General features: G+C 38.0%; 1 protein-coding gene across 1 annotated transcript in view; it reads right to left on the bottom strand.

Moving 5' to 3' along the window:
- The window catches only part of LOC107705793 (receptor-type tyrosine-protein phosphatase U-like), a 276526-nt gene that overhangs the window by 78401 nt on the left and 177393 nt on the right, over nucleotides 1-20732 (bottom strand). The window contains exons 5-8 of the mRNA XM_016509251.1: nucleotides 14762-14877; nucleotides 11705-11879; nucleotides 8218-8511; nucleotides 2340-2657 (exon numbers count right to left, since the gene is read on the bottom strand). Coding sequence (XP_016364737.1) covers nucleotides 2340-2657; nucleotides 8218-8511; nucleotides 11705-11879; nucleotides 14762-14877 — 903 coding nt within the window. The remainder of the gene's footprint in view (nucleotides 1-2339; nucleotides 2658-8217; nucleotides 8512-11704; nucleotides 11880-14761; nucleotides 14878-20732) is intronic.

Raw genomic sequence — 20732 nt, 5'->3', positions numbered from 1 at the left:
TTCCATTTTACAAAACTATTGAGAACCAATGGCTTTTGACCTCCTCACACAGCATACTTGAATGAAATTTGAGAGCTACTCATAAAAATATAAATTTTGTGTCTTTTCGTCACAAAAAAATATCATATGGCTTCAGAATAATTGAAAGGATAATTGTACACGAGTCAATATCAATCACTTTTGAGTTTTGTCCTTTTGGAGCTTGACAGCCCTACATGCTTTCAAATGCATAGAAGAAAGAAGAATGAGTTTTCTTAAAAACTTTTTTATTTAACTTAACCGAATTCACCAGAAAGGCCATGCTGCTTAATTAGCTTCATAGGTTTGCAAATGTACAGCAGAGTTACACTGATCAATCAACCACACCGGCATGAAAGCAGCCTTAACCAGCCTGGAGCAGCATGGAAATTCATGCTGGTCGAAGCTGAACTTCTCAGCAGGAAATACAAAGCCTGTGCGGCAGAAAGAAAGGGCAACACTTGCAGCTGATGACGCAGCTTTTTTTGGCTGATTAATATTAACACGAGTTCATTAACAGACATAAACGTTGGCAGAAAGAATGAGGAGGAAGTGGAAATGGTGCTAGAGAGACAGATGATGCTCTGAGCTCTCACACACTGCAGCAGTAACGCATCAGCAGATGTTTTTACAGCCATTTGTGCTCTGTCACTGAGCCATCCTCGTTAGCCCTCGGGTATGTGCACAGAGTGTGTGCGCAGGGTGATAGTTGGTGAGGCAGAGATAGCCGGTGGCGAAAATAACACGCTCACTCAGATTGAGTCCAAATCGCTGACTCCATCACTTTTTCTTGTGACAGGCCATGAAAGAAAAGAATTGCTGATTGAAGCTTCAGAGGAGTGTTGATAATTGAGCACTCCCTTTCCTCCCTCTCTTTTTCTCTCTTATTTCATCATACTTCCTGTCTGGGTGAAACGCTAGTGTTTCAAATTTTTCCCAGAAAATTATTTTGTCTTTTAGCCAGAATTTTTACAGCCCAAGCCGGCTGGACAGAGCACAGAAACGGGCATAACAATCTTCCCTGACCTCCTCATGCTCAGCTCCCTGGAGAGAATAATTAAAAATGTATTTCAAATCCATTTGGGAACGTCTGTGTCTTTATGATTGTGATGTTGAACAGATCTAAGAGAAACATTTTTATTCAGAAGGCTCCAGAAGTAAATACTTCAACCCTATAGGAACAACTTAACTTTGTCAACTCTTTCTTTATGTGTTAATACCTCTTTCCCTTTCTTTCTTTTTTCATTCAATAATCCATTCGTCTTTTATCATCCATCCACCAATCTATCCATTTTTTCTTTCTGGTAAATGTTTGATTATTTACTGAAAAATAGGCTTTCAATCACTATCTTTTGAATCACTTACTCGTTTTGAAGCCTCATTTCTCTAAATGATGAATAAGTGAGCTCTTAAATGGACAGGACTTGGGAAAGTTGGCCTATTTCCATTTGAACCTTGTCAATCATGGACTTTTTTCACAAGACTGTGATAACGCGTTTCAACGGTCATCAGCATCATAAATCCTTGAACGTTTTTTATATTTAGATTTTTTTTTAAATGTATGTACATTTATAACACTATACTTTGTATTATATCACCTTTGCATCAAATTACAAAAAAACTAGTTAACGCTAATGCAAGGGTGTTTCTAATGCAGCGTCTATGGGAGGGACGGTAAATTTGACATCATTCTCTCTTCTGACTGCTGGTCGCCGTGATTTTGCCAAGTAAGACATGTTCCTGGATCAACATCTTTTGTTGATCCTGGATCAACATTACTGTCCAAAAATATAGACTTAACCCAATCCCTACCCCTAAACCTAACCCTACCCATAATTTATTCCTAAAATCAGAGGGAAATGATAGGTGAATAAGAAGGGTGTAGAAGCATCTAACCCTGACTGTAAGCCTAAAACTGACATTTCTTGAAAACTAATCCCTCAATTCTGATTGGTTAATTGGAATGTTGTTCCAGGATCATGTTGTACTTGGTGAAATCACGTTCACCTCTGACTGCCGTTGTCAGTCTCTCTCAATTTTTTTCCTTTTTCTGAAAGTCGTGAAAACATATCGTGGAGTTTTTCTTTTACTATTTGAGCAAATGGGAATGCAAAAACATATATTTGTGGTACTCTCCCATTCCCTGCTCTCTAAGTTAACCCAACTATGACGACTTCCCACATTTTGTGACACGTTACACAATTTGTCCTTCATGATGAGACATCTGCGCTTCCCCACTCTTGAAACCCAGGCACCACAGCAATAGAAATACAACAAATGACATATACAGATTAATATTCATTGAAAGCTCTGCTACTCACTGTCCTCCTCAGTTTGAAACATGACCTCCTTCCCTTCCTTCTTGCCCTCGGTGTTGGCGAGTGCCAGGCGTATTTGGATGGTGTGAAAAGGAGGCAGATCTCTGAGGGTGAAGCGTGAAGTGTTGTGCTCTACAGCCAGGCATTCTCTCACCGTGGTGTTGTGCCCACCGCCGCCCCCTGCGGTAGTGTAGCGGTAACACAAGGAGACCGAGTACGTGTGGCAGCGGGTCAGGTTGAAGGCTGGCGTCTCCCACTGCAAGGTCAGCTGCCGGGACTGGATCTCCGAGGCTCGAAGACCACGCAGCGCCCGCATGGGCTCTATTGGAATAGAAAACGGTGAAACATTTTGTTAACATAAGCCAAAAATGCAGGGAATCTGCACGGGGACATCACCAGGTCACAAGACTTCTCGCCTACCCCACCCACCACAGGCAGGAGGCGCCACCACGGTCAAAAAGGTTGACGGACCACCTGCTAATGAGGACACAACTCATGCCAAATTATGTTAATTAATTCCACAGGCTGTAGGTTGTACTCTCTCTCCCGCCATTTGCCACCTCTGTGTCGCTAAGCAAATCGAGTATCTGCCTGCACCTCGTCCAGGGGCCACGAGCCCCGTTCAAGGACACTCAGCTCTGCCAGTTACCGTTAGTGCAAGGTCGTTGCATTAGGCCAACTATTTTTGGCATAACTCACATCTGTGTTCGTATTTTCTTATTTACCGGGGGCAGAAAGATCAGCGACCACCTTTGGCGTATGTGATATAAAGAGACAGAGGAAGCTACTGTCTGTAGGGCACACAGCAACCTTAGTGTTTCTCACAGCGAGGGAGGGTGAACCAAGGACATCCAGCCTCACTATCAATGAGAGCATTTGTCACGGTCCATTATTAAGACAATCAATGCATTTTGGTCAAATATATCTCCACATAATGTATTGTATTTCTTTGTTCTTTTAATGGGACCTGATGACTAATGGACCCAAGTGGGAAGGTACAACAAAGGGGATGTGAAGTGCGCACTTCCTGTGAAAAGTATGAGGTCACGGCTCAAGGTCTTTATTGTTCCTCTCGAACCGATTCTCAGAAGACATGCTCTTAAGAATTAGGATTACTACTTAAGGTAAGGTGAGGTAGCTAATGCACCAAGACCGTAAGGACAGTGAATTAGAGGAAAAGCATTTCGTCTTGAAGTCCTCAGAGGAGAACATGTATGGATCGCAGAATACTAATTCAGCACTTCTCCTGCAGAAACGCACTCGTAACATTAAGCTCCGTTAATCCTGAAATATCTCACACATCAGAGAGCTTTCGCCACATCTCTCTACACATTTCCTTAAGGTTTATATTTAGATTTACATTTCGTTTCATTTGTAGATTTACATTTAGATTAACTTCCAGCGCGATTGGATTTCTTATCAGCAGAAGCACTTAGTGGACCTGAAAATGACACGAATGAGCGATGTTCGTTTCCTAAAATACACATTGAATGTCAAAAGGTCCCATTTGCCTCCACAGGAAATGTGACCAAAATAGAGTGATGATCGTCTTAATGGAACTATTGATTGTTAGTTAAAAGCAAACTAATGGGATGCTGTTGGCTTGTGTCGTCTTTAAAACAATCCAAGTGTCTACACTGTGCTCTTTGAGGAGCTCAAAGGGCCTTTTGTGTCACCCTACTTCCCTTAACCTAGTTCGAAGGCTTTGTCTGGATGCCAAGAGCAGCGCTCCGAGCGCCCACTCCTTGGCTCCCGTCTGAGATGGGACCGAACCCAGAGAGAGCAGCCAGGGGCCTGGGGCAGCATGTCAATTCCTCACGGGCAGCTGGAAGTCCAAACAAGACCAGTTTCTGTCCCATTACTCTAGATAATGTTGATACATGAGATAGTCCTGAGAGAAGTAAGGTTATACAGTGAACTAATGGGCGTGAAGTTCTGGTCGTTGGCTTGTAAAAGGAAAAAGAATGGGAAACATGATTCTGTGATATTTGGGGTAAAATTATTTATATGGAGATGGATGGGAGTGGGTTTAATCAAATGTACATAAGAGCATTCGTATTTGATGTTAAATTATGGGAATAAAAATCGTGAACGAATAAGCTGCTATATGTTATTCACATTTATTAAAGGGATAGTTCACCCAGAAATGATTTGCATGACTTGCGCAGTCGTACAACATTGTGAAATATTATAATAATTTAAAGTAACTGTTCTATTTTAATATGTTTTGGAGTGTAATTTATTCCTGTAATGGCAAGCTGGCTACAGCCACCATTCTTTCAGTCTTCAGGGTCACATGATCCTTCAGAAATCATTTTAATATGTTGATTTGGTGCTCAAGAAACAATTCTAATTACTATCAATGTTGAAAATAATTGAGCAACACATTTTTGATGAAAACATGACACTTTTTTTTCAGGATTCTCTGATGTATAGAAAGTAAAAAAAAACAGCATTTATTTGAAAAAATTATTTGTAACATTATAAATGTCTTTACTGTCCTTTTTGATCAATTTAAAATTTTCCCCAAACTTTTGAAATATACTGTATATAGTGAGCAATGGTTGTCAAGCTCCAGAATGAACTATAAAGCACCATAAAAATGTCATAAAAGGATTCCTGACTCGTGACTCGTGCAGGATATTCAAGGTTTTCTGAAGTCATACAATAGTTTTGTGTGAGGAACAGACTGAAATTTAAATCATTATTTACTGAAATGTTTACTACTCAATAGTAAACTTTACTACCCTACTCAATCATCACATATTTCAAACTTGGTGCTCTGTCTTTTGGCCTATTCCTCACACAAAGCTCCATTCAGAAAAGTATACAGCATAAAATTCTTTTATTGTGCTTTTGTCCCTTTTGGAGATTTTGCAGCACTCATCACTATCAACTTTCATTGCATGGGGAAAACAGCAGTACGCTGTTGAAAACATCACCTTATTTCATGCAAGAAAGAAAGTCAAACATGTTTGGAATCTCACAAGGACGAGTACATGATGAGAAAATATGCATTTTTGGCTTTCTTCTGCAGAACACAAAAGATGATGTTTTGAAAAATGTATTAACTCGTTTTGGCCATACAATAAAAGACTCATTGACTTTCAATCAATCAATCAATCAAATAAAATTGTCTTTTGTGTTTGGCAGAAGAAAAAGTCATAAAAGTTTGGAATGTCACAAGGGTGAGTAAAATATTTTTTGCATTTTTTTGGGTGCACTGTACCTTTAAGTGATTACATTCCAGAGTGTAACTCACTCCAATGAACACCTAAAGAGACCTAGCAGCAGGTGGAGGTCCATCTGTGAACCAGTCTGCGGCAGAAGTACAATGTTTGTCCCATTCTTCCATCTTTTTCCCCTTTCTAATCTCCCTCTCCTCTGAGGAATATTCCTTCACATCACATCCTGCTCCTAATCACAACAACGCCTCATCAAGCACACCTGGCGAAATGTCCACCGGTTCCCTGCCTGTGCCCACAGGACTGTGCCTGCTTTCATCATTTTTTATGTAGGTCACTACCTAGAGCCGCGCACCAGGATGCAATCTTCAGCTGCAGCCAGAAACAACCTAGTCATCTCATCATTCATTTCACTTTCTTCCAGTTTTTTTGGCGGAGAAGTCACCCAAGGTCCTGGAAGTATCTAACGTTCTTGCAGTGAAACCCAAAATAAAAATAAGCTGCTAGGAGAGAGAAACCATATAAGGTGAGCCTAACTACACAAACAAATAAACTAACAAGATCTTGCTGGATGCCAGAAAGGGATATATCAAAAGGAAAGATTTTCAGCATCAGGTCTGTGTACAGGAGGTAATGGCATCCCCGGATGGAGGCCATTTTGTGTGGCTCATATGGAGCCAGAGAAGATGATTACAGTCACCTTTGTAATGGAGGAGGTGGATTCACCTGCTGGATGAAGACAGATGAGCTGACACTTCTCTCTATCCAAAAAGTGAACAAAAGAATCAGGGAGAAAATGTAATAAAATAATTATCTTCTTTTCTGTTCCACAGAAGAAAAACAAGTAATTCAGGTATGGAACGACATCAGGGTGAGTAAATGATGACAGAATGTCCATTTATGGATGAACTATTCCTTTAAGTGAAGCATACTTGAAAGCTCCATGACCAGACCTCTAAAGACTAAAATATCCCTCCCTTGATAGCTGAAGCTAATGCATTTAGTAAAGAACCATAAATCCATCAAATTCAGTAAAAGATTAAATTTAGAATAAAAACGATTGAAGACGATGTTACAAAACAAACATCTTGTCCTGCAGCAGTGGCTAAGCCTAATATTTTTTATAACAGAGCTCTCTGGAGGCTAATCTGAATATCGAGTCACATGACTGTAAACGCTAACCCACTTTCAACCGTGATTAATAAGTCATCACAGCGAACGTACCAGCGTATGTGTGTGTGTGAGCAAGCGCTGTCAAACAAATCAAAACTTCATAGCCTCTGACACAACATGGCGTTCCCACTAGCACACTTCTCCAAGCACTCAATTATATCTTCGACTTCTATTGAGTTGACGGCAGAATACACAGGAGATTTGAGCACGAGCGGAGTATGGAAAACCTCATTTTACTTCCAATCCCACTGATGTGCTTCTATTGAGTCAAAATTACATCTTCAACAGTTCAGCAAATATGACAGCAGCTTAAACGGCCCCAATATTCATGTGCAGCGAGGCACCACTGGGAATATGATGCAAATACTCCATTTAAAGAAGAATTTCAATCTAGACTTAATGTGGAAGTGGAAATGGAAACAGTAGGAAATATTTAGCGTGAACGTCTGCTCCTCATTTTCTCCGCCTTTCTTTTAGAGACAAAAGCTGTTTAAGACAAAAACGTGTCTCGAAGTGACTCACAGACGAATATTTCTCGCTCCGACTCTCTCGTCTTATCTGCTGATGTCTTTTTCTCCCTGCTATGTCATTCTAAAGCCTCCTGTGTTGTCATGCTTTTCCGCACTCCCTTTTTCACCTGGCTGCCTCTTTTCGTCTTGCTTGCTGATGAATGGTAGGTGTCTGGTCTCAGGAACAAGCTGGGAATGATTGTGGTGTGTCATTTAAAAAGGCAGGCAGTGATTTGTGTGATAGCATGTGTGTTTGGAAGCGGATGTGGTGACCATTACTATGTTGACCAGGTCTGGGTCCAATCCTCAACCTGCATTTTCACTCTCGTTTTCACTCAGATAAAAACAGGATCAATCTTCCTAATCACACCCTTTCCAGGACTGAAACAGCTGGATGTGGTGGAGACTCTCATTTGCAGGTAGAACCATGCATTACCGACCCCTCGCTGTTTGTTTTGACAGGCACAAGAAGGCGCCACAGGAGAGATGCCTGCCGTTTCGGTTCAGAAAATTGAAGTTCCAATTAATCATCCACTTTTTTCAGAAATTTATATATTTTATGAACCAGCATTAAACACTTGACCAAATTCACATGCTGTTCAGCAATTGCTGATGTCACACATTTTTTGCAATCTTGGTTTGTTTAATGTTTATGGTACAGGGTATGTATAGAGTTGTTCTGAATAAATACTGTGTAAAATATGTATTCATTTACATTCTAAAATCCATTTATATATACTGTATACAGTATGTGTGTGTGTGTGTGTATATATATATATATATATATAATGTTTAAATGAATTTTAGAACTTAAATTAGGCTAATACTTATTTTACATAATCTTAAAAAAAAAAAATTATAAAAATAGTTTCTTGCTTTACAACAAGATCAAATAGAGAGCAACTGCAGACTTTTCAATAGAAACTCAAAATATTCTCATCCAACATTAAAATATTACAGGAATTTTTAATTTTCATAACTTCGTAATGCATGTGACATTCTCTGGTCACTCACCTGCACATTTGGTTCTGCTGATGAGGGGTGGTCCTGGTGGTCCCGTCCCACCCTCGCCTGGCCGGGTGAGCAGCACACTGATATGGTACTCTGTATCTGGATCCAGGTGCCAGAGCTTATAGGTAACCATGTTAACTCCAAGGATCTCAGACCAAGGTGCCTGGCTGGCCCGATATTCGATTTCCCGACGGATGATGGGGCCATCACCCAGAATGGAGTTTGTGTTTAGTTGAATGATCAAATACGTGGAGCCTGCTCTCAACAGCTGGGGTGGAGCAATGGGAGATGGAGGAACTGTGACGGAGACAGAAATGAGATGATGGTAAAAATCTATTCGAAAACATGTTAATACTTTAGCCCTTTTCAAGCAGCCCCCAGGAGAAATATATGAAAACCTTTAATGTACGCTAACCTGAATCTGTCTGATCTCTTTTACGCAGTTTTTTTAAGCTTATCTTGAACAGACACTACTGACACGAGGTGAAAGAACATTTGCAGTTCAAACTGTACAACTTAAAAACACAAGTTCCAAGGGTTAAAATACCAATCTGTTCATGCACATTAAATCTCCAATAGCTGGTTCTTTCAAGTCCTCGAGGGAGAGCTTTAAGTAAACCAACAGATGTGCAAGCCTGTAAACTGTGGAAGAACCTCAGATACAAGGTCATGCTATTTAGCATGAGCTTTTCATATCTGGCCCCCTGAGGAACTCGGCGGGCAGCTACACAGTAGCCACAATCTCACATTTGATTTGCAAGGTATAAAGTTTTTTAGATATATATTTAAACCCTGACTAATGACTACAACTTCAAAGGGTCTTGAGTTATCAAACAATTAGTGAAAGAAATCGATTTGGAAGGATGGAAGCGAGGGTCCAACGAATGAAAAGATATCAGCGCTGACTTTTCCCATGACTAATCTTCGGGTCTGCTGTGTCTGTAAGCTTTCTCTCTCAGGGCCAGCTGCAGATGGCAAATATTCAGCTAGGGACAGAGAAAGCCTCTCCTGGGAGGGATATGAGATGGCAGGGAATAATAAAGCTCATCTTGTCTGTCAGAGAAAGGCTCAGAGAATAATATAAAGTCAACTTAGACTCCGCTTTCATATGCGAAGAGACATAAAAACGGGCCGTCTCTGCGATTCTCCCTCTATCCAGCGTTGGTTAGGGCAGATGATTAATTTCACCCTGAGGAAGCTTCTTTCGCCAGAGTAGAGTTCAGTGTTACTGTGAAAAACAGATCTGAACCTTACTGACTGACAGAACAATTCTCATTAGCCCTCTGGCTCCTCTGCATTAGCCCTGTTGCTGTGTAATCTATGGGCCCATTGAGGAACAGTGAGTTGTGAAATGAGTTGATCAAGCTAATTAAAGGACTGATTAGCCTCTCGTTAGTGGGGGCAAGCGTGGGAGGGCAGTTTGGAAAAGAAAAGGAGAAGATCAGAGCGAGGGGAAGGGAAAACTAAGATGAACGTAATGAGATTGCGTCAATGCTGCCGTGCTTGCATGTGGGCCTATAGCTTTATGGACTCGTCTGGTGGGGCCAATCTGCTGTGCTTAACTGAGGTGCAGTAATGCATTTTAAATAGGACCTCCTGTCGAAGTAAAAGCCATCAGGAAGCAATGCCAATAACATGCTGCAGAGGGAATGCAGCTATAGTCTGAAATGGCTTTAAAGCTCTCTAACATAGAGACAGAGATGCAAGCGGGTCTCATTATAAGTTGTGCTTCATATTGCAATGTTCCCAAGTGGATTATGCCTAGGGCTTTGGTAAAAATATAATGATGAAGTTGTAATGAGTCAGTGTGACAAGTGCTACAAGAGCAAGTGCTTTGTATCGAGCACTTTCCTGAACATTTGATTCATCAGTCCCCTAGAAACACTGCATGTCAAATGAGTTTTGAATTTGATGACAAGATCTAGAGAACATTAGCAATTTTACCCCAGAATATAGTTACATTTAAGGCATTTAGCAGGCACTCTTATCCAATCGCTTCAGCAAGAAAACCATGCAAATTAGGAGGTTATCTGCCGGGAAAACAAGTGCTACCTATACAACAAGGGTGTTTTCTCTAAGCAGAGAAACAAAACAAAACTAAACTAAACTAAACTAAAAACTAAAAGCTAAAAACTAAAAACTAAAAACTAAACTAAAATCAAAACAAAACAAAAAACACAAAACATGAAAAAACAGAACAAAACTAAACTGAACTGAACTGAACTAAACTAAACGAAACTAAACTAAACTAAACTAAACTAAACTAAACTAAACTAAACGAAACTAAATGAAAAACTAAACTAAAATCAAACAAAAAACACAAAACATGAAAAAACAAAAAAACAGAACAAAAAAAACAATTTAAAGAAAACGAATAGAATAAAATTTAAAACAACAAACAAACAAATGAAACTAAACAATTTAAAGAAAACAATTCAAAAGGGATAACGCCCATCTTCCATGTTCGCAGCTGGTTCAAAAAACTACTATTTTATTCTGTGATTTAGGTGTGAAGAAAGCAAAGTGCTTAGCCTTGCTGTAGGGGCTTTAGGGTTAAATAATAAACAGTGTGAGGGAGTACAAATAATTGAATAGCTAGAAGTTTCTCTTTTAGGTTCTCTGAGGGTATTACCTGTGATTTTTCATTTCTGGTTTGTTATGACTGCATTTAAAGAAAACAGCCTGAAGGTTTATAATGCTGTGCTTCTGGGTCACATTGTGGAATACAGTAAAGCCGTATTCTAAACTCTCCGTAATCCGTGCTGCTCTATATCTATCAATAGGATTAGAATGATGCTGTCTCATAACCTCTCTCAGTATGCCTTGAGAACGGATGTTGAATAACCCACGTGGCTCCATCCATCCCTATCCTTATTCCACCCCTGACTTCTCCTTTTGCTTAGGGGATATCAATCTGACCCGGGTTCACAGGTGGACACAGAAAGCTGCCACTCCAGGCTGATGGGCAGGTGTCAAGTTTTATGGTTGATTCAGAATTTAAAGGGAAAGCTTAAATGAAAATTTTGTCATTATTTAATCATTATGTTGTTCCAACCCTGTATGCTGTTTTGTTTTGTTTTTTATTTCATGAAACACAAAACAATACATTTTTAAAGAATCTTTATACTGGACTTTTTTAGACAGACTGTCAAGCTCAAAAAAAGGACAAAAAAAATCATATTTTTTGTACTGAACAACTTAATTAGGGGGAAGTGAATAAAGTCAGAATTATCATTTTTGGGTGTACTACCCCTTTAAACTGCCCAAAAAAAGTCTGCTACTACAACAGTCCACACATACTTTACATCCTTCTTACTAAACTGGCATTTCAGGACAAAAGAGCATAAGATGTGAGAATGCAAGGCTTTAATGAAAAAAGGATACAATGACATGGATTTAGCCAGAATCCCATTATCTTCTGATGTGCACATTATGGGCAGTAAAACGAAGACTGAAAGGACAAAAGAAGGAAAGAAAACAAGCTCTTCACCTTTGACAATGAGTTCCGCAAAGTTGGAGACGCCGGAGCCTCTGGAGGACTGCGTGACGCAGCGGTAGAGGTCCTGCTCTGGCTTCTGGACGTCCTCCAGTTGAAAGGACACTGAGAAGCGGTTGCGGCCCAAGTACTTGACAGAACCACCTGAAGACACTTCACCATTGTGCCGCTAGAAAAGAAGAAAAACAAGAAAATGCTACAGCCTAGTCACCAAGCACATGCTGCCAAGTACTTATATAAAGACTGAATGAGCAATGCACTTTTCTGGATGCTAGTCGTAGCGACAACAGAACTTCTGGAGGGATAGAGCCATTTATCATTAAGCTCAGGACACAAATGCTCAGCCAAAACAACACTAAATTGCATTTGCCCAATTATATTACTTCTTGATGATGAAGTTATCAATTATGTGATTTATGTACACATATATATCATAAGTGACAGGCTGTCAAACTGCAAAAAGCACAAAAAAAAGATATAAAACCAACATAAAAGTAGTTCATATGACTGGTTATTATAATAATATTAAGTTACGCAAGTAACTTATAGGCGCGTGTGAGAAACAGACCTATATTTAAGTAGTTGTTCTCTGACAATCAATAGAGAAAACGTCAAAAGTTTGTGTATGCCCCATAACTGATAACAATACGCAAAATATAAATAAGCATATATTTAAAATTGCATGAATGAGATATGAGAAGCAGCAAAGAAGATACATGATGGCACAGAACATTTTCAGGGAACATCTTTTTTTTATAATAATTTTTGGAGCTTGACAGCAGTGTTGTTATTAAATTATATTTAAAAAAAAATGTTTGTTTACTAAACTAAACTAAACTAAAATAAAAATAAAATAAGGTTGAATACCAGAATTACTAAAACTGAAATACAAATAAGTTAAAGCAGAAACAAAAACTGAATAAATAATAAAAATAAAATGTAATTTAAAATAATTTAAAATTTGAATAAATACTATAATTGTATATAAATAACACTAAAATAACTGTTCACTATTCACTTTCATTGTATGGAAAAGAGCAGCACAAACATCTCATGGGTTTGCTATAAATGATCGCAATATTTGCATTTAAAATCTGACTAAATAAACATTTAATTTACTACAGTAAGTGCAATGACGCAATTTCATTCACATAAATGACAGTGAATAGCTTCAGTTTATTTTGAAAGATGAGCCATATATGTTGGACACCAAAGTATGATTCATCTGAATAAGGGCCAAAAATGAATAAGTCTTGAAAGTCTCGCTCGTCACATCAGGAATTGCTACGTGGAGCTTTGTGAGGTACCAGACACGTCTCTCACACAAAACCACACTTGATAACAGCAAGCTTTCACTGCGGCTCGGGTAATTAAGCGAGACAGTGGTGTGAATAGCACCCATCCAAGATGTCAACGCATTCCCCTCTTTCCCCTCTCTGAATACCAAGGACACAAAATGAGCACCGAGAGTGCACTCATACTAACGGAAAGCACTTCGAGAAGGAGGTCTGCGGCTGCTAAACAACTATGTGTGTTCGTTTATTATGGGGCTGCTTAAGTGTTTAGGCTTCCAATGTGGTTCAAGACCACACAAACCAGACCTGAATGCAGGGGTAAATGTGTGGGCAATGGTTGCAAATTTGAGGTTCGCATAAAACAAAGCCAAACGTACAATCATCTGGCTTTGAGAGCCACTCGGTCTTTGTTCAACCTAGCAATCACATTCAGTGAACTGCCAGACAGGCAAACATGTAGGATAAACAGGAGAGCTGTGGACAATCTGTTTTGGACTAAGCGTGCCATGCATTACTGATGCATTTGACCCATGCGTTTGTCTGGTATTAGCTGACACACTTGATTAAAAAAAAATGACAATAATGTAATTAGGAAAAAAGTAAAATACACTAAAATGTATTTAATCAAGTTACTGTAATATTGTTTTTTTTTTATATATTTATATATATATATATATATATATATAATACACACGATTTTACTATTTATGCACTACCATTCAAAAGTTTGGGGTTGGTAAGATTTATAAGTTTGAATGTTTTTGAAAAACGTCTCTAATGCTCACCAAGACTGCATTTATTAAATCAAAAATACATTTAAAAATACAAAACTACATTACTACAATTTAACTATTCATTTTAAATATATTTTCAAATATAATTATGCTGATTTTGTGTTTAAGATATATTTCTTATAAATGTTGAAAACAGTAAAATAACATAATAAATGCAAACAATTATTTAAATGAAATTAAAACACTGTAAAATATTCAGGTCACCAAATGTCATCATGTAATGGACCACGGATGCCATATATAAAAATAAATAAATATTTACAGAGCACAATATCCATGATTAAAGACAGAAGAAGTAAGAAAACGTCTATATAAATCGGAAGTGAAGCTGTAGAGTCATATATCTCCTGCTGTGTTTAGTGGAGGAATGAGCACTTCAGAGGGTTTGAGGACATTGATTATTGCAGAATCTTGTGTTGCTGTGACAGCTTGCAACCACAGGCATCTGTCCTTGACCTTGATGTGACATAATCACTCATTTGATTTAATTCCACCTTTGATGCCAGAACCTTCAGCTCTCCGAAGACAGTGGGAAATGTTCCTTGCAAACACAATGTTTCAGCCTAAAAATGCTCCCAGAACAATACTATTATATAACGAACGGTGAAGCGGTTTAGCTCTATATGGCTTTGTTTTGAAGATTGACAGTTAACTAATTTTCCGAAAAGTTTTTGGTGAAACTTTGGACAAAAACTAAATGACAAGGAGAAGGAATTCTGATTTTATAAACATGGCCTTTCTGATCTCATCTGAGGGACAAAAGTAGTTTTAAGACCAAATCAATCTGGAAAAAAAGTGTTCCTAAAATGTACTTTTTACACATTAACATTGAGGTGCTTTGAGCCATTTTGGTGCTATAATTTTGTTTGACTAGCAGCAAGTCACAACTTTAGCCTTTGGCTGATTATTACTGAATTTGACAAAACCTCATTATTCTCACTAAAAATCTACCGTATACTCACCTCCAACAGAAACTTCTCTGCTTCATTGGGACGTCCAGCTGCCACACACTGGAAAGTGGCGTTTTGTCCAGCGTTGACCTCCACATCCCCCAAACGGGAAAAATGAGGGGCTTTATCTGAACACAAAAACATAAGGAGTTCAGAATAATATATATATATATATATATATATATATATATATATACTGTATATATATATACACACACACACAAAGAAGAGGAAGCAAAGAACCATTTATTACCATACAAAACCATTCAGAAGTTTGGGATCAGAAAGATAATTTAAAGAAATTAATACTTTTATTCAGCAATTAATTAAAAGTGACAGTAAAGACATTTATAATACTGTAGTAATGACTGCTGAAAATATACCTTTGCTATTATAGGAATAAACTATGTTTTAAAATGTATGTAAAACAGTAATACTATTTCATAATATTAAAGTTTTTATGTCTGTATTTTTTATCGAATAAATGCAACCTTGGTGCTAATGACATACTTCTTTCAAAAACATTTAAAAATGTAAGCTTTTTCTGACAGATTTTCTGTTTTAGTACACATCAAACAGAGAGAATAACATATATCTACAACAAGAGACTCACATTCACAGAAAAAAATAAAAATTAACAACAACAACAGACCCCAAACTTTTAAACAGTCCACAATGATACAAACCCCACTTTTACACTGTTTAACCTGCTTAAAAGTCAACACTGGCCTTTCTTAATACATGTTTCTTAAATGAACATGGAAAAGATTTTTCTTCAACTCCACATCTGAACCAACTGGTTCCATTCTGGCACTTTTTATGATCCAATCAAGTCCCGCCCTACATTTTTCTATTTGAATACTCAAACATATCATATTTCTGAAATAAAATGCATTGCGAATGTCGTTTCACGCGGACTTCAAACGCAAGGAGGCGATCTCTTAGTGGCCAGAAATGTTGATTTGTTCCAGTCTGATTGGCTCGTTGTGAAACTGTTCCACATATGGGATGTTTTCTTGCCTGCATGTGAGACACTTGCATCCTATGAAATAAGGTCTAGATGATCTTCCTCCAGCACACGTGGTTCTTGGTCCTTTAAACGTAATCGATTTTTGTAAGGTCTCAGTTCAACTAAACTGCAATATGACCTTTTGAATTCAAAAGTCATATCTATTCATTTGAAGATATTTCTTGTAACTGAATATATAGAAGACAGGATAAAAAGAAGTAGATAAATAGCATAGATAAAAATAAAGGAATACTTTATTGATCCCCACAAGAAAATACAGGTGCAGGATTGCTGCAAGATGCAATGCAATGTGCACAAAAACACCCCAATGAAGAGACATAGCACTGTCGAGATATTACATACATAGTCTGCACATATATTGCAAAATACTCTGTATAAAGAAACCGATTTCAGAGCCTGATGGTGGTGGAGGAGACACCACTCATTCAAGTCTACAGGAAGGTTGACATGAGCAAAAAGTAAAAAAGGTAAACAGATAAATGCTGTGGCTGTATTCTATCTGGCTCACACTAGCTCTAGTTGCAGATGCGTAAATGAAACTTTTTAGATTTCTTTCTTTCTTTACACCAGTTCACTGAATGGGTGTCAGATGTAAAAAGGCCCTCAGGCAACATGGATAGCTTCATGTGGTAGTTAACACTGTTTAGTCTCAGATAGCAGAGCTCCTACGGGAACTGCAGCCAGCCCATCACATCTGACAGTCTGATTGTTACTTAATGGTTTATATATAATTGAAAATTTTGAACTACTGAACTGTTTCTATTTGCGTGGTGATAAGAGACGAACTCACTTTCAATGCTCCGACATAACAACTGCATGAATATTTTATCAAAGATTAAAATGCAAACTTAAAATCCAAACAAAAAAAGTTGGATACGGCTTCAATATAATTTGGATATCCACATAGCGTAGTTGTAATCTATCTGTTAATTTACTTTCTGTTTCTTCATCTGAACAGATTTGGAGAAATTTAGCATTTTACGTCACTTGCTTACCAATGGATCCTCAGCAGTGAATGGGTGCCGTCAGAATGAGAGTCCAAACAGCTGAAAAAAACATCATAATAATCCACAAGAAATCCACACCCCTCCAGTCTATCAATTAAAGTATTGTGAAGTGAAAACCTGCGCATTTGTAATAAACAAATCCATCATTAAGACTTTTAAACTACCAATTCATAATCCATAATAAAACTTCCTCCAGTGAAAATGTCCATTTCCCTTTGTCTTCTCACATCTAAATCCATAAACATATTTGTTTAGAACTGTTTTAAAAAATGTCTTTATGGATTTGTTTATTACAAATATGTTTATTACACAACATTAATTGATGGACTGGAGTCATGTGGATTTTTGTGATGTTTTTAACAGCAAGCTTAAATTTTTTTGAGCAAATTTTCATTTTTGGGTGAACTAGCCTATACTCCTTTAATGATAGACTTTAGTTTCCATTAAATCTTTTGTCTGCGTCATTCCAATGAATCTCCAATGTACATTTGTTTAAATTTTGGCTAATTCCCAATCAATCAAATAATCAATGGTTGGATAAAAGAAGCATAATAATCTTTCAGTAGGTTTCATAACAAGGCTGTCTTGCTTAGATTTGCAGGCCTGTGTTGGAGTTCTAAACCATTTTGCCTTCTGTAACCACAGGGCTTTCCTCCTCTCCGGCAACAGCTTCCTGCTTGTGCAGGATGTATATAAAATCACCATAAACCGCCTACCCACACTGCACACATCTGAAATCTATCAATCAAAGCAGATAAACAGGTTATGAGGTTTGATATAACAGAGAATGCTGTTTTGTACATCCACCCTGAGCTTGTATTATTTATCTTCTTTGTAAAACCAGGCGGAGGCCCAGGCTACACTGTTTGTAGTCCACAGGTGGCCACATGTTCGGTGGAAATGCCACTGTGTGATGCTCAGTTCATGTTTTTATGAGCCAACATGAATCAAAAGGCAAAAAAAAAAAAATGAAAAGGGACTGAAAATCTGTTATGTGCTGCAGCAAAACAGGTTTAAAATATTATGTTTTTATCCTAAAGTCTTTAAACACTGCATACTGCAGTTACCACACAACTAAAGTTATGAAAAAAAAAACATAACTGTGTGGAGAATAAAAAAGTAAAGAAACCACACCCTCTTTTAAATCACAGAGAAATCTTCTCTCTTTCTCACTCTTTCTACTCTTTTTGCCTTCCATTCCTTTTTGACTTGTCTTGCCAAATGGTGATTTCCGCAGTCTGGCTCAATGCCACTCTCGACAATGTGTGTCCAGGTCCTGATGAGAGTTTTAATTATTTAATGTGCACAGTGGGGCTTAGATGATGCCATCTGCCGCCTGCAGGAAGTGGGGAGGGGGGCGAAGGAAGAGGGTGTTAGGAGACTCAGCAGAGATGAGCTTTCATGACCACAGCATCTGTTGATTTGCTTGTTTGGAATTGCACTTTATTTAGCATCGAATAGTACTTTGTCAGTTTTCTCTATTTAAATATGTATAAATATCACTACAGTTTCATGAAACCTTAACCTATGAAGCGTTAAGATGTCCCTCAGAGGTTGTGAAAAGGATTGTTAACTTTGAGCGAAGACCGCATCTCTGCGGCATGTCACCTATCCCTATCGGCCGGTCGCGAAAACGCATTTCAGCACATTTACAGTTGATAATTGTGCTGTCGGAGCCTTTTGAATTAGCCTTAAAAAAGGCTCGCAGCTCTCAAATAAATATACAGACATGCTGTTATCATACGAGGCAGCTTGTTTTAATAAAAGCCAGTCAGATAAGGGAAAATTCACTAAGAATGAATTGCATCCGCTGTGTCATTTATTTACATGCACAGTCTGCATTGTTCTAGCACCTGATTCACTAAATGATTCAATAAAAATCAATGAAATAAAAAGCTTTATTCCATTCCTTTTTGACTTGTCTTGCCAAATGGTGATTTCCGCAGTCTGGCTCAATGCCACTCTCGACAATGTGTGTCCAGGTCCTGATGAGAGTTTTAATTATTTAATGTGCACAGTGGGGCTTAGATGATGCCATCTGCCGCCTGCAGGAAGTGGGGAGGGGGGCGAAGGAAGAGGGTGTTAGGAGACTCAGCAGAGATGAGCTTTCATGACCACAGCATCTGTTGATTTGCTTGTTTGGAATTGCACTTTATTTAGCATCGAATAGTACTTTGTCAGTTTTCTCTATTTAAATATGTATAAATATCACTACAGTTTCATGAAACCTTAACCTATGAAGCGTTAAGATGTCCCTCAGAGGTTGTGAAAAGGATTGTTAACTTTGAGCGAAGACCGCATCTCTGCGGCATGTCACCTATCCCTATCGGCCGGTCGCGAAAACGCATTTCAGCACATTTACAGTTGATAATTGTGCTGTCGGAGCCTTTTGAATTAGCCTTAAAAAAGGCTCGCAGCTCTCAAATAAATATACAGACATGCTGTTATCATACGAGGCAGCTTGTTTTAATAAAAGCCAGTCAGATAAGGGAAAATTCACTAAGAATGAATTGCATCCGCTGTGTCATTTATTTACATGCACAGTCTGCATTGTTCTAGCACCTGATTCACTAAATGATTCAATAAAAATCAATGAAATAAAAAGCTTTATTTCAAGCACCGACTTTCAAAAACAACCTGTTTAACACAAAATACATTTCTTCTAATTTTTTTTCCCACTATGTACGGGCCACATGATATATATATATATATATATATATATATAGTAAGGGAATAAATTAAAACAGTTAGCTATATACCGTTATCACCATATGTTGAAGTAGATTTGTCTCTCGTCGTCCTCAAATATAGGCCCTAGCCCGACCCTGGCCCGAGATGCTCAGACCCTAGCCTGGCCCTTGTCTGACAGCTCTTCAGAATTCTTGGCCCGAGTCCGACCCAAGCCCGACTTTTTTTCCCTACTCCCAAAACAGCTTACTACTGTTTCAGCTATTAAAATAGTTCAGTTTTGTATGTAATGATAAAGTGATAATATTTTGTTTAGTTTTTTTATTAGGTTAATTTAGAAAAACGTTTGGAGCATTTTTTGTTCGTTAAATGTAAGTTTTTGTTTTTCAAAATAACGACCAAGCGGCCAGCGGCAGACAGTAAGATGATCATAGCCTATGTTTGCTCAATTTAGCCTTCTCAAATCATCATGATTTGCCTAAAATAAAATCTATAGATATAAAACAATTGGTAACACTTTATTTTAGGGTCTCTTAACTAGTTGCTTATTAGCATGCATATTACTAGAATATTAGCCATTTATTAGTAGTAATTAAGCACATATTAATGCCTTATTCTACATGACCTTATTCTACATCCCTAATCCTACCTAATACCTAAACTACCTTACTAACTATTAATAAGCAGCAAATTAGGAATTTATTGAGGGAAAAGTTGTAGTTGATAGTGAATAAGTGTTCCCTATTCTAAAGAAACAGTTCAAGCATATCACAATGTTAGTTTAAATGTTTAACCTATATAAATGTGCGCTGTTAGACGTATATCCAATCGTTTGTGCAAAGAGGAGCTAAATCGCGCTTTGCAGGACATGGAGGCGCCGGCGCGATCACTTGCATTGGAAACAACTTAAAATACGCAGTGGTGGAGGTAACAAATTACAACTACTCACGTTACTGTAATTAAGTAGTTTTTCGGGTACTTGTACTTTTTGGAGTATATTTTTAAAGCTGTACTTTTACTTGTACTTAAATACAAATTAAGCACAATAATCTACTTTGTTACTTTTAAATCATAGTTCGTTACAGAGTACACCCACAATTTGAATTGATATTCAAACCTTTGACGGCACTTCAGTAGCCAATAAAGATATCCGATCGTAAACGGACCAATAACAGCCCTGATATCTGAACCGGGAAAAGCTGCCGCTGCAGCAGGTTTGAAGAGCTGACCAGACAGTGAGGGAGCTCAGTGTAATTTA

This window comes from Sinocyclocheilus rhinocerous, unplaced genomic scaffold, assembly GCF_001515625.1.
Source record: "Sinocyclocheilus rhinocerous isolate Xijiao unplaced genomic scaffold, SAMN03320098_v1.1 scaffold222, whole genome shotgun sequence".
Taxonomy (NCBI): Eukaryota; Metazoa; Chordata; class Actinopteri; order Cypriniformes; family Cyprinidae; genus Sinocyclocheilus; species Sinocyclocheilus rhinocerous.
Note: the sequence above shows the minus strand (reverse complement) of the source record. Positions and strands in the feature narration are given on the sequence as shown.